The 14,732-nt window shown below is 39.8% G+C and overlaps 1 protein-coding gene across 3 annotated transcripts in view; it reads right to left on the bottom strand.

Annotated features, from left to right (window-relative positions):
• Positions 1-14,732, bottom strand: part of LYST (lysosomal trafficking regulator) — an 89,824-nt gene that overhangs the window by 41,916 nt on the left and 33,176 nt on the right. For all 3 annotated transcript variants that reach the window (XM_075412379.1, XM_075412374.1, XM_075412384.1), the window contains exons 10-18: positions 13,358-13,424; positions 12,409-12,518; positions 10,924-11,347; positions 9,552-9,696; positions 8,564-8,737; positions 5,789-5,949; positions 4,209-4,399; positions 2,403-2,648; positions 1,052-1,225 (exon numbers count right to left, since the gene is read on the bottom strand). In XM_075412379.1, the coding sequence (XP_075268494.1) occupies positions 1,052-1,225; positions 2,403-2,648; positions 4,209-4,399; positions 5,789-5,949; positions 8,564-8,737; positions 9,552-9,696; positions 10,924-11,347; positions 12,409-12,518; positions 13,358-13,424 (1,692 nt within the window). The remainder of the gene's footprint in view (positions 1-1,051; positions 1,226-2,402; positions 2,649-4,208; positions 4,400-5,788; positions 5,950-8,563; positions 8,738-9,551; positions 9,697-10,923; positions 11,348-12,408; positions 12,519-13,357; positions 13,425-14,732) is intronic.

The following is a 14,732-nucleotide window of genomic DNA, read 5'->3' on the forward strand; positions in this document are numbered from 1 at the left end:
ATTCCAGCGCACTCAAATATTTTTAATGAATTGCTTACAAGTTTAAGTTTACCCTCCCCCCCCACCTCCTCTGAAATCAGTCTTTCAACGCTTCCTGAGCAAGTGCACACCCAGTAAGTTTGCCAAGGACACCAAGCTGAGTGGTGTGGTCGACGTGCCTGAGGGATGGGATGCCATCCAGAGGGACCTGTACACGCTTGAGAGGTGGGCCTGTGCAAACCTCATGAAGCTCAACAAGGTCAAGTGCACACGGGTTGGGGCAATGCCAAGCACAAATACAGGCTGGGCAGAGAACAGACTGAGAGCAGCCCTGAGGAGAAGGACTTGGGAGTATTGGTTCATGAGAAGCTCAGCATGACCCAGCAGTGTGCGCTGGCAGCCCAGAAGGCACAGGACAGAGCTGGAGCTGTTGGAGTGGGGCCAGAGGAGGCCCCAGCAATGATGCGAGGGCTGGAACCGCTCTGCTGGGAGGAAAGGCTGGGAGAGCTGGGGCTGTTCAGCCTGGGGAAGAGAAGGCTGAGGGGAGACCTTACAGGAGCCTTCCAGTACCTGAAGGGGCCTACAGGAAAGTTGGGGACAAACTTTTTAGCAGGGCCTGTTGTGATAGGACACAGGGTAATGGCTTTAAACTAAATAAGGGTAGATTTAGACTGGATACAAGGAAGAAATTCTTTACTCTGAGGGTGGCGAGGTCCTGGCACAGGCTGCTCAGAGAAGCTGTGGCTGCTCCCTCCTTGGCAGTGTTCGAGGCCAGGTTGGATGGAGCTCTGAGCAACCTGGTCTGGTGGAAGGGGTCCCTGCCCACAGCAAGGGGGTGGGAACTGGGTGATCTTTAAGATCCCCTTCCAACCCAGACCATTCTGTGATTCCTTTTTCTCCCCTTACTTATCAGGAGTTTCTAGTTCAAGCCAAACCACTCCGAAATCGAACTTGCTCCAAATCACTGTTCTGCCTTTGTGAAGACAGCTTCAAATGTAAGATTTAAATCACAGCGAAGTTTCTAAACTTGTGCTAACATTGAACAAAACACCAGGTTTGAAGAGCACTCTACCTTCAACATGCAAAATCCAACAATACATTTTGGTTTGATTAACACTCGATGAATCATAGAGTAACCATTACAATTGTCCATCTCCTGTATTCTCTGCTGGTTGTATTTTGTTAAAGATAGTATAAGTTGTAGTGCTAAAGCTTGAGTGTCTTCACAGCTGCTGATCTCTACAACCTGAAGAAAAGGAAAATTTAATAAAACAGTTTAAGTGAGAAACATTTAGAGAAAAGACTTAAAAATGCTTTGTTGCCATCTTAAATCATAGCTTCTGGATTAAATTTGTTTTAAAGATTTTGAGGTTATGTACATAACCTTCATTTTTGGCTATATGTGTACATTCAGATACTATATCTGAGGTGATAATCCCTACTGCGGTAAATAATGATCTGCTAAGAAAATAAAGACCCCCATTAAAAGAATCACTTTTTAAGAAGGTCTAGACTATCTCTACTGGGAAGTATCAAACATTAAAGTTTTATTTTGTCCATGAAGAAACAAACAATTTGACCGATGAAGACCACAGACCCTTCTTCACTCTTTGCTTCCCACAATTCTTGAATCCCAAGAAAGAGCAAATAGTATTTTTACCAAAAATGTTACGAGCAGGAAATCTCACATGAATGGAATTTCAGTTTCTATAGGTTCCCTTGCTGTGTAACCATTAGTTCTCCTGCACTTTGCTACACACGTATACCTGTATTGTCCAACAGCTATTGTTTGCTTGCTTCACTGATGCAAATAGTCTACAGCAGGATTTTCAGTATGTACACAGCATAAATTTACATAATACAATAAGAATAAGGATCTTCTCCTCAGCTTTCACTGTCAATGTTATAATTACAGCAGGCAGTGTCTTCATAAGCAGAAGTCTGAACACCTGACTGTCTCCAGTCCAACACGCACTGGTTACTCTCCGCATACCTTTCAGAACAGTACCACTGCCAGAGGCATACAAAACCAAACAAGTTTTATGTCTACATCAGTATTTTGAACTAGCTGTAGTACTTCAGAGACTCCTAGCACAAATATTAGCATCTCCGTGTAAAGGTCACAGCTAAGCAGTAACTAAGGTAAGGCTCATAGCCTCAGAATGTAACACCACATCTTACATACTAGCAATATTATAAAAAACATTACATGACAGTTTTATAATTAAGTTTCCAATTTAAGACCACCTGTATGATGTAGTCTGTGTTATGCAACAGATTTTTTCTTAAAGAAAATTTCTGGAAAATAAATCACATGCAGACTACAGCAAGCCAGCTAGAATATGTGATGTGCTACCCCAGATCCAAAGACAATGTTGCCCGGGAGAACCGATACATGCACCCCTCTCCTCCAGCCCCCTTACCCTAGCAAAGAGGAAAACAAATGCACCAGTTCCTCCAGTTTCATGTAGTATACCCTGAAGAGTTTTATATTCAACAGGCTGAAGTGTTTTCAGGTGATGAGAGTCCAGTACATTGCTCTGAACTTCTTTTGAACTGAAAGGTCTCTGAGAAGGTACAGCTTTCACTTGACCTTTCAGTCTAATAACAGGTTCATATATGGTGTACTGACTGGGGCAGCACGTGGTATAAACAACAGCAAGGCTCTCCTGAAACAAGAGAAGTTTATACATTTTTTTGAAGAAAGTTTAATACAAACCTCCCTAACTCTTCAAACACAAAAAGCCACACACACAGCAGCCACCTAACAGCAAGCAGCAGCAGCTTCAGCCGTTCATTTCTGCTTTGCCGTTGGCGTGCTCTTAAGTTTCGTGTGGATTCACATGCACTAAAACGCAACAGGATTCCTAAATTTTAGTAAGTGTCTGCAATAGCTACAGCACAGAAAGTTAAGAAAGCACTAAAGAATTCCACCAAGGATCCCCCTCTTATCACAGGAAGAATTAAAATTATTTTGCATAAAAACAAAGTTGCTGACAAATTTAAAAGAAAATGAGCATACAGAGGTATTAGGCAAATTGTTGCCCATTCTACAGTGGAGAGACCAAAACAGAAAGTTATCTCCTACTTTTTCACAAACTCTACAATTTTTTACTTTAAGTCTATCCTTTAACCAGCTTCACCACAAGAAAAAGGATCTTAATGGAAGAAGTTTCTTTACTGATGAAGTGACTTAGAGCAAAACCAAAGCTCAGAAAATGTAAAATGATCATATCTAGGAGGTTATTTACTTAAAATAGAGAAAATTACATTGAAGGCACTTGCATTGTATGCAGAAGTGCAGAGATAATTCATCACCTGAGCACATAGTTGTTCTCTCTGGTTACTTGGTATTTTGTAAAGCAAAATAAGCTTCAAAGTTGCATGATTGATTTGTTAGGCTTTTTACTGATTCCATTGATTCCTTCTTAACCTATCCAATATTTAGCACCGCTGTTTACAAGGATCACACCCAGACAGAATGACCCTTTGGCTACAGCTGCAGAGCTGCTGTAGAACAAGATCAGAAAAACCCCTCTAGTGGAAACATCTCATACAGCAGGAATTACCAGCACATGAAGACAATTCCCCAAATATATAGCAGGCTCCACTAGTAAGAAAGTTTTATTCTATTCTTTTTATAGTGTAACTATATCTACACCTGCATCTGGCATGGCTGTTTCAGTCAGGGACGATGAGAAAAGCTATGATCTGCCAGCTGGAAAATGACTTTTCAGCCAAACTTGATGCAAATTTATTCCCTTCTCAAACCCCTCAAAGAATTGGGATGAAGTCTTTTGCTTCCTGTTAAAGCCAAATAAATCCTCCTTTCTCCTCTCGGTTTTAATGTTAAAAGGTTAATTAAGCTGTCCTTGGCTACTTTTACACTAATGGAGAGAAGAGCTACCTATTCTCATCCTAGGGCAAGTTACTTAATGCACCTTTGGAGGTGCCTGCTCATCTGATGGATTAAATATACAGTACTCTAGATGCTGGAACATCTAGAAGTTGTCAGCATCCAACCTATAAGATGATGAAACAGTCACCTTGTGTGGAGTTCAGCTCCCACTGAAACAAATGGGAAGAATCCTGCAGTGATTTTAATGAGAACTGGATCTGCTCCTGCCTGCTTTGAGAAAGTGAAGCACTTCAGGAGACAGCAGGAAATGTGTTCCCAGTTTCTTAATCAGTTCTAAGAGATTAAGAACCATTTTGAAGTAGAAACTTACAATTAAAGGCCCAACATCCACTTCCTTTTTTGCCATGAAGAGCTCCTTAATTTGCTCGCATTGTAGAATCTCTTTACTTATGTACTTCGAACAATCAGTCAATGTTTTGCCATATTTACAAGGCATTACAGATGTGAAGTCCGGCCCACATGTGTACAAGTAAAATGCTTCCTCTGTTCCAATCTTTGCACCTAAAATCCAGAAAAGAAGCTGTTCACTCTGTAGTGTACAATAAAGCAAAATTCATACCTTGGCTAGCACACTGCGTCAGAGACTTTACAAGGAAGATCACCTGCTGGTTTTTGTACGACCTGCTGATAAGAAACCATCAGTGAAGTCCAGTGCTTCCTGTCAGCTACTGCAGATCACTGATTTCTGACACATCACAGCAAGATCAACTCAGCGGCAAAGGCAGCTGAAACCAAATCAGGAAAATGACCGGCATGAACTGAGGACCAACAGCTCTGAACAATCAGTTACACTTTTTAAAGTTATCTATCCAAGCCTCCTCAAAGTTTTCTAAGTGTGGCAAGATTACAAGTAGCAACAACGGGCTACAACATCATGGAGAACCAGGCAGAGTGACTGAGAAGGATCCAACAACAACAAAAGCTCACTACAACTAACAGGGAGGAAAAAAATAAAAATATGTGGGAAGTAGAAGGCCAGATGAACCTCCCTCCCTTGTCTGGACAGCACACCTCAGGTCAACTGTTTGTGAGAATGCAAATTCAAAAGAAGCATCCAGAAGGAGCCAAGCCTGTGATGTACGGGTGGACGGCACCTGTACAGCACTAAATCCAGTGCTCTCTGGACACATCATTTACGCTGGCTGTGAGCACACAGCAATAGGACCACGTAGATTCACCAGGAGCTTACATTTATGACAAGCACCTCACCTATGGCCTGCACAAATACACTGTATCTACACCCACACCACGGCAAACTGATTTCACTGGTGTAGTAGTCCCGACCGGGCCACTGCACATGAAGAAGTGCCAGATGACGACCCGCAGGGCTCCAGCCTTCAGCACTAAGCAAACACCCAGAAGTCCTGGACAAAACTTTCCAAGGAGGGAAGAGAACTCTACACCTTCGCAAACCCCGAAGTAACTTCAGCAGTTCTGGAAATAAGCATGCTTTACTCAGAGTGTTCAGTGGTTTGGATTTTGTTGACTTATCAACGTGCTTTGAGTAATTTGAAACTAGTAGTTTAGAAGCAGGTAAGTGAAACCAATTTTCCAGCTGGGAGAGACTGAGTGCTTTAAGAAAAAAATGGAGCAAATACCACCATCTCTCCAATCCCTACCCCAAGGTATTATTTAAAAAAAAATTAAAGAAACACTGAAGTAACTGGAATTGCCCATTACAGCACTAAAAAGAAAGCAAGAGAATAATGGCAGAACACCACATGCTGAAATATTTGCCTCCTTTCTCCCTGATATATTATGCTGGTACAGAATGTATTGTTGCTTTTACTGTAAAAGCTTGGTGTGTTAAAAAAATACCAAATTAAGCCTTTGATCCTGGAGGGGGAAGAGGAAATGAAGGCTTATTCAAGAAAAAGCACACAAAAGTACCATTAAATAGAAGCAGATTTCCAAGATCCCATCTACCCGACAATCGAAGCAATTCTTCTTGAGACGACGTGCAATGGCCAATCATACAAAATGTTTTATTACTGTCAGACGATAAGCTTGATTTTCTTGGTAGCGCATAATCTAAATTAATCTCACATTTCCTAAAAATACATATAAAGAAACAAGTTTAAAAATCAAGAAATGATCAAAATTGCTATCTAAGGTATTCAGCTTAGGTCTAAAGTAGATGTCAGTATTCAGTAGATGAGAAGCCATGCTGTTATCAACATTTAATTACTAAAGCCACCTTCAACTTTTAGGCACCTTAAAACTCAGTTACATAATGACGTATGTATTCAAATACTGCACAGAACAGAGGAACAGAGTCCCAGCTAGGGTTGCCATACAGTCAAGATTTCCTAGATCTGAAATTCCTTCCTCCTTCCCTCTGACCTCAAAGAAGAAACTGTATAGAACACCACACACACTTCTAAAATATCACTATTTTTCAAGAATTCCTGCTATTCCTAAAAAGTCAAATGCCTTTGAATATGCTAATGTGCATCATGAAAACTGTTGTTCACATATGCTGGAAAATTATCATGTTGATCATTTACTTATACCAGGGAAAGTTGCTGCACAGCAACGGGCAATAAGCTGGATGCTTTCTGAAAGCATCCAATTCCCTTTCTGTGCATTTACACAGGCAGACCAACTGCACTGTAAAGGTCACCTGAAGCTTCCTGGAAGAGCCTAACTAGCAGCAAAGCGGCAACAAACTCTCTATATAGAGGGGCCTAACTGCACATGTGCAGAACACTGTAGTATTTTTAGTTTCCCCTGTATTTCCATATTTAGACTTGGATGCATATCAGCACAGACTGAACAGTCTGGGGGAGGAAATCAAATTGCTTAAAAATTCACTCCATGTATTTTCAGAAACAAAGTAAAACAAGTATTATACTTTACAACTGCAGGTTTCATAGAATCATAGAAAGTTTTGGGTCGGCAGGGACCCCTAGAGGTCATCTAGTCCAACCTCCCTGCAGTGAGCAGGGACACCGCTAACTAGATCAGGTTGCTCAGAGCCCTGTCCAACCTGGGCTTGAATGTTTCCAGGGATGGGGCCTCCACTACCTCTCTGGGCAACCCGTTCCAGTGTTTCACCACCCTCATTGTAAAGGATTTCTTCCTTATATCCAGCCTAAACCTACCCTGTTTTAGTTTAAAACCATTACCCCTCGTCCTGTCACTGTTGTCTCTACTGAAAAGATTGTCCCCATCTTTCCTATAGGCTCCCTTTAAGTACTGAAAGGCTGCAATCAGGTCTCCCCGCAGCCTTCTCTTCTCCAGGCTGAACAAGCCCAACTCTCTCAGCCTGTCCTCACAGGAGAGGTGCTCCAGCCCTCAGATCATTTTTGTAGCCCTCCTTTGGACCCGCTCCAACAGTTCCATGTCCTTCTTGTGCTGAGGGCTCCAGAGCTGAAGGCAGTACTCCAGGTGAGGTCTCACCAGAGCAGAGTAGAGGGGCAGAATCACCTCTCTCGACCTGCTGGCCACGCTTCTCTTGATGCAGCCCAGGACACGGTTGGCCCTCTGGGCTGCCAGCGCACATTGCCGGCTCATGTCCAGCCTTTCGTCTATCAGTACCCTCAGGTCCCTCTCAGCAGGGCTGCTCTCGATCCTTTCATCCCCCAGCCTGTACTGATACCGGGGATTACCCCGACCCAGGTGTAGGACCTTGCACTTGGCCTTGTTGAACCTCATGAGGTTCACACAGGCCCACCTCTCCAGCTTGTCCAGGTCCCTCTGGATGGCATCCCGTCCTTCTGGTGTATCAAACACTTCTGCAGTGTTTCGCTGCAGGCAGAAAGACTGTGCAACAGCTTTTTTCCTGGATATAGTTTTAGGAATGTCTTTAATAACATTGCTTGTCTACTGACCAAATTCTAGAGGAATAGTAAAGAATTTTTGTGATACATTTTTGTTCTACAACAGAGCATTTTGACCACCTGCTTAATATATGGGACAAATGAATTCTTCATACTCTGGACTTCAGGAAGAAAGGATAAAAACTGTGATATTTAATAAATTCCTTCTCTAACCAGTGAATATTCCATGCAGGCGCAGGCCCATCCAACCTAGTATCAGGAGTATAGACCTGAAGTTTTTAGTGGAAGTAGTAGTACTTCCCACTGCCAGTTCAGATCTTGTCTGAATTTGTTTGGGGTTTTTTTGTTGTTGTTTTTTGTTTGTTTGTTGTTTTTTTTTTGGTTTTTGGGTTTGTTTTTTTTTTTTTTTTTTTTTTTTTTTTTTTTTTTAACTGCTCCCCTCTCCATTTCTCTCAGTGGAGCAAACTGTCTGCCTTCTCTCCATCTCCTCTTCATTCCTACTTTGAACAATACTGCCAGTACCTGAACTATACCCTCCTTAATTCAGATTAACCTCACCAGAGGCATTATGCTAACTGCTAACCTCATGCCTTTTTTTAGATCTTACGCAATCTTGTAGTACTTACCTCTTTCACTTATTCGTGATGAAGAAAAACACTGATGTCTGCATTGGTCCATGTTATGAACTGAGGATTTTCAAAGCAATCAAGACTGCTCTGGATATTTCTAGGGAATTCCTAGCAGTGTAAGACACCACTCTCCTACCCCCAGCAGGCTACCCAGTCGTAACTTCAGCTTGTGCCAAAACAGTGCAGATGTTTTCCTACCAGTGAACATCTTTTTAAGAAGATAAATATCTAGGTGCAACTAATCTATACTTTACCTCTGACCAGAAACCCACAGCATCAGCTTTCCATGGATATTTTTCTTGCCTTCTGGCTGCTGCAGATATGTTATTGCCAAATGCTGCCACCTGCCCACAAGGAAAACATTCTCTGGAGATTCAGCCTGTGCCAGCAGACCAGCTTTCATCTCGTCATTTGGATCCATGCACATACTACGAAAAACAACAGAAAAGGAAAACACAAGTGTGTATGTTTGTTTTCAAATTTGAATTTTAAGCCCCAAATTTGCAATTTTTTGGCCTCGGTTACTTTGAGATCACATTCCTTAACTTTCACAGATAATTTTTTGATCACAATACTATATTTAGAGTGCTCAACAGAAGCTAGGGAAATCCTCACATTATGGTTTCAACGTAGTTATTTAACTTGTTTGCATGGTTCTGCTTACATTTAAGATAAGGATATTATCTCTACTCTACAGAGAAGTTAAGTTCAGTTTATTGAAAAATTGCAGGTGCTTTGGATGCTGTGAAATAAAGTGTTCTATGATTGCAGCTTTAGACCAATTTTAAGGATACTTTACTTACGAGAACTAAGTTAGGGCTAAAATGTCTTCAGAAGATTAAAACCAAGATTGTCATGGTAAGTATTAAACAGCAATTTTCACACCTGAAGTGTGAAAACCTACAGCTACATAAGCTTTTGCTTATCTTCACACATTTATGGTGTAATTTCATTAATACTTGAAATGCTGCCTCGCATTACATTATGTTTATGACTGACCTTGCATCTGGCTTTGGGAAATTATTTATATATGACTACACGAAACATGCAAGACCAGAGACTAACATTTTAAGCAACTAATCATGTAGATCTGTTTGCAATAAACTTACTTAATGTTGCCATCAGTGTGCAAGATTACTCTACTACAGAAATTAGTTCTCTGCTCTCCCATCAGTATGGTCTGCCAGCTGCTACTGGAAGTAACAATACATACATTCACAAGACTGCTTTTGGACACCATACCGAAATATAAATGCTCCAGTGTTCAAGTCTGCCCACACTTGTATCATCAATGCTTTGGAACCCAGTGAAATTATATGAATACAGCCATCTTCAACAAGTTTATCTCCCAGGCTTAGATATTCCATTCCTGTAGACTTTGTTTCTTCTACAAATATAAACATGTTTATACACAATTACAATATAATAAAACAACAATGTCTGTCCTACCAGCTATCAAGTGTGAAAAGAAATAGTTCAGGTACTGCAGAGAATTGGTTTTTGTTTAGTAGGTTTGTTTTTTTTTTTTAGTGAGCTGACCAATATGCATGATTCTCTTCAGCGACCTAGATCTCATACTGCAACAGAGGAGCTTGACATTAACTCAGCACTTCACATGGTTTTGCTGGTAATCACGTAAACACACTAAGCATCAATATACTCTAATTCAGTGATGCTCTCGACATGCCACATCATATTACATTTCCATGCTGAACTGCCAGTCTTTGTATGCACCAGGAAATCGTAAAATTTTTCTTCACAAATCATACCACCCTTTCAGCATGATCTCCCATTCAATGTTCTTACTTTACCAAGCACAAAAACCCAGACCTTTTAACAAAATCAGCACTAGTGAGTTTCAAGATTCAAGGTTGGGTTTTCCCTTCTTTTATTCAAACACAGTGAAAAAGAAAAAAAAAAGTACAGTAAAAGGTATTCCAAGTGTTGTGACTGGGAGGCATTTGAAATAATTTGAGGAATTTTTCGTCCTACAAATTATAATCTAAAAGATTCTGCTCAAAAGAGTTTGGGAGCAGCTGAGTCTCTACAAAAGTATAAACAGAGAACTGTTGTACAGCCACCAATATCTACAATGGCAGACACACAAGGAAAGGTAGAGTATTTATACTGAGTCAGCCACAGGCTCTGACCCGATGGATTCAGAACATCTTTTAGCTAAGAGTTCCAATACTTAAATCCAAAATCACAAGGATTTACTAGCTCTCAATTAAAGAGAAAGAACATAAAAGCCATTTGCCTCATCAGTACATGACAGCAAATAAACCTGACAGCAGTCTTTTCCCACGACCCTTCGGCTGCAGCATTTAATATTTTCTTCAGCATAACATGAAGCAGCATAAAGACATTTTACTGAAGTTACAAATTCAATGAGAACACTAAATTTCTAAGGAAGCAGGCATTAATCAAACTTAAGGACTAAGACTGGAAATGTTTTAGTTATATGGTACAGCACTCAAAGAAAAATCAGAAAGACTACTGCTCCTGTTTAATATCCATCATAAGAAAAAAATTCAACCTTTTGTATATGGCACATCAATATGTAATACTTGTAACCAGAATCCTTCAGTGCTACCTAAGTAGGAAGTATCCTCACCTGTGCTGTCAAAGCTGTTCTCTCTTACAGCTACCAGTCTGCTTCTCCTCTTGATTTTTTTCCCCTTCTCTGTTGAATTTTCTGTTTCATGAGCATACTCCAAGTGAAACCACAGTGAGACACTGAAGCCTTCAGACATGTGTGGCCAACAGTTTTGTCCAACTAAAGGCAAGTGAATTGGGGCTACATGCCAAGAAGAAAGCAGCTGGTGACGCAAATTTTCACCATCTGCCTCTTTCCTACTCTGTGAAAATTTTGCTCTTTTTAATAGTCCAGCAGTTTTGCTGTTGGAAGTGCTAGCAGATTTTTGTGAAGAACTACTATTCAAGTTTGTGCCGTGCAGCAAAGGGAAGGCAAGGTACTGTAATGGGTTCATATAAATATTTGTTTCTATAATCTTCAATACACCCTTGAGTAGTATCTCCTAGAAGAAATAAACCACACACGTGAGGAAAAAAAAAAAATCAAACTGTTTACAGAATGTAGTCAAGTGTCATCTAATTAAACAGTGCCCCGGTCTTCATTTAAATTTGGATTCATGTTTTCCCAACAGAGGTGGACTTCCACATCCAAACTGACAGACATGTACAAAGCGTCAAGCAGCAACTCCAACAGACTACGGCCCAACAGTTCTGGGGATCTACTCAGGGCAGAGCAGTCTGGAAGCTGCCATGCTTCGGGACCAGCTGCACCACAGCAGGTGGTCATTGCACAATCTTCTCTCACATTTGTTATGTGCTAACCGATTAACTCACACTTCAACAGCAAAGCACACCTTTTACCCCGTGTTCGAGGCTGGTTAAGCATGCACACGCAGGCTATCACTTTGTTATTGCATAATCAGTAACAAAATCTAGCCCAGCCCTTAAGCTACAAAGCTTCTCTAGTCGCTTCACCAATTATTGCAAGCTAACTTTGAAAAATCGACTTGCGTCTCCTTTCTTGGTTTGGTACTGTTTCAGACTTCATAGTATTTTTTTTTTTTTATTTCCTTCCACTTGTTTTTTTTCTACACACTCCCACACAAACCAACAGCTCGGTATTTCAGCAGTATATCCCACACAAGCTGCAGATTTCCGCATTACACAAACCAACTTAAGACAGTTTTGAAAGCAATTCCTGCTGCTAAAGCATTCCTGAAATAGTGGGATACTTTATAACTTCAAAGGAATGACTTCAAATTTTACAGTATTGGTGTTCTGTCATCCATAACCATTGTGTCAGTCTCAAGTGGAATCTTGTTTTCTTGTGCTGAAGAGAGCCCCCAGGAGTAACACACACCTTAAAATACTCTCTTTTCTTCTCTCATTTCGTGTTTTGAGAATGAATTATTTCAACCACCAAATTTTATTTGCTCTGATCAGTTCAAATGCTGCTGTTACAGTCTCCTTATTTCCTAAAATACTTGGACACAAAAGGATTTTCTTTTTGCTCCATTTTTCCCATTAAGCCTCTGAATTTTACTATGTGCTACTCCATACATACCGTACAAGGTGTCTTCTCCAAAAATATCCTCAGAAGAAGAGTTAGCTCTTCTGAACAAGTCTGTGAACTCATCAAGGAAACTAATAGGTCTACCAGTACCATCTGACATGCTAAAAATACAATGACAAAACAAAATTCTTGAAAAGAATTTTTCAAAAGCTTTAAAAATTCATATTCCATAATATTATGAGGAAAGATTAACCTGGAATTCAGAGTATTTTGCAAAAATACTTCAAATTCAAGAAGCAATAACGATTACAAGATGGATTCCAGAGAGATCCAACAGTACTTCCTGACACTGTCATCCAAAACTTCATTGAAGGCATCTAGACGGCTACAGCAAGTCTGGCTCCTAGGTTTGCAAAGGGGAGTCTGGAAGTCTGGGAATCTAGCTCTGCATTGCAAAGGCTCTCCCCACAAAGCCAGGGATCAAAGTCCTGGGGTGGGTTTACATCACCTCCTGCCCTGGAGCAACCTCATTCTGTGAGGCTAGCTTAGGGCAAGTGTTTCATTTGCTCCCACATCCTTGGATTAGCTCGCTGCTTTCCGGTTAGAACTAAAACTCAATCAAGACATCACTAAGACCTGTGTTACAAAGAAATCTGAAATAAAAACTTATGTTGTGATGGAGTCAAATTCAAACAGTAGGATAACTGCTATTTTTTCCAAGCAATATTAATTAACACTGTCACCGTAGGTTTATGATTTCGACTATCATTTTCAGATCTGCTAGCATGTGTCTAAATAGCAGATTTCTGCGCGCTCAGAAATAACCCTCTATTTACACACAAGTTCGACACTTGCCACAAGGCAAAGCAGCTGCATAAATCCACACATGCCAATGAATTTCCTTTGTCAATTTTGCATTTGCACTGTGAACTAAAAATTTGAGTGTGTAGAAATTAAGTTACAAAAAGCAGTACTTAAGTTACTTAGACCTTGAACTCACCATGAAAACTAGACTCCGTTTGTGTCAGTATGTTCAGAAATCCTCCCAAAAGATGTTTAACAGCTCCCTGTTAAAAATACAGGGAAAATTCATGAGGAATATACACCAGCTCAAAGAACTAGGAAATAATTTCTTTCAATCACTTCTTGTCTACTATTGATTTTAAAGACAATTTCTGTTACAGAAATATTTTTCATATTTCCTAATGAAAACTATTTCATGTTCATTACTCTGTTGCAGAAGAGACTTTGAAATCCAAATGATTCTAGCAAGAAACTTTTGGGCCACTATCAATTCAGGAGCTGAGATTTCCCTTGTCTTCTCCTCCATAACAGAATTACAGTATTTGACAGGTTGTGAGAAAATAGAGCATGTTGGTATACAGTGATACAACAGTGAAAGCAAATTCAACCTTTCCCCAAGCTTTTTATGCAAGATTACTTTAGAGAGTAATCACACTCACAAAAAAAGCCACTTATGAGCATCCTTCAAACACATCTTTAATTAGAGATTTTTCAAATCACCTTTATCCAAGATATTCAAAATCTCTGAATTTATTAGTGTGATGGATTGCTCTTTTTAAACAATATTCAAGAGTAATGAAAGTAAAATTTTGATTTAGAAGTAATTTCATGTGAAGTTCAGAAAAAGGAAACGTGCACTAGTGACTTAAAGCTAATAATTCACACATCAAATTGGAGTACTGAAATCAATGTTTTCCGTTCCTGCTTTTGGTTTAAGCTGTAAAGCATTAACTCTGCTGCTTAGTCAAACGATTTTAGAAACAAGCACTTTAAGCTTAGATTATTTAACCGTATTTTCCTCTTTTGCAAAAGAGGCATATTCAATTTAGTTATTAAAAACACAAAGCAAGCTAACCATCAGAAATTCTGAGGGATCATGAAGACATCAAACACGTGCATAACTAATTTCTAATATAAGCTTATGAAGAATAAAAGCATGAAATATTAGAGGTACATCACCAAAAGTTTCTAAAAGTACATATTTAATACATATTTAGAAAGTTTACATATATACATATACAAGAAGATATTTGCATTTTTAGGGTTTTTTTTTCCAATGGCCTGACAGTCATTAAATCTGTCTCGATAGCTCTAGCGATTGAACAGTCCTGATAAAATTACGCAACTGAAACTTGAAAGCTTTATAGGTCAAGTATCTTTCAATATATTAAGTTACCAGCAACTATAGAAACTACAGTTAACTAAACGCAACGTAGCTGGTAATATCAGTCATTTACTTTGTTTCAAGTCTTATCAAATGCCATACCACAAGAGAGTATTTCTGAGATCACTCTATTAGCTACACTAGTACTATAAAACTGAAGAAAATAATGTACACAACTGCTAAGCTG

Source organism: Opisthocomus hoazin, chromosome 2, assembly GCF_030867145.1.
Source record: "Opisthocomus hoazin isolate bOpiHoa1 chromosome 2, bOpiHoa1.hap1, whole genome shotgun sequence".
NCBI lineage: Eukaryota > Metazoa > Chordata > Aves > Opisthocomiformes > Opisthocomidae > Opisthocomus > Opisthocomus hoazin.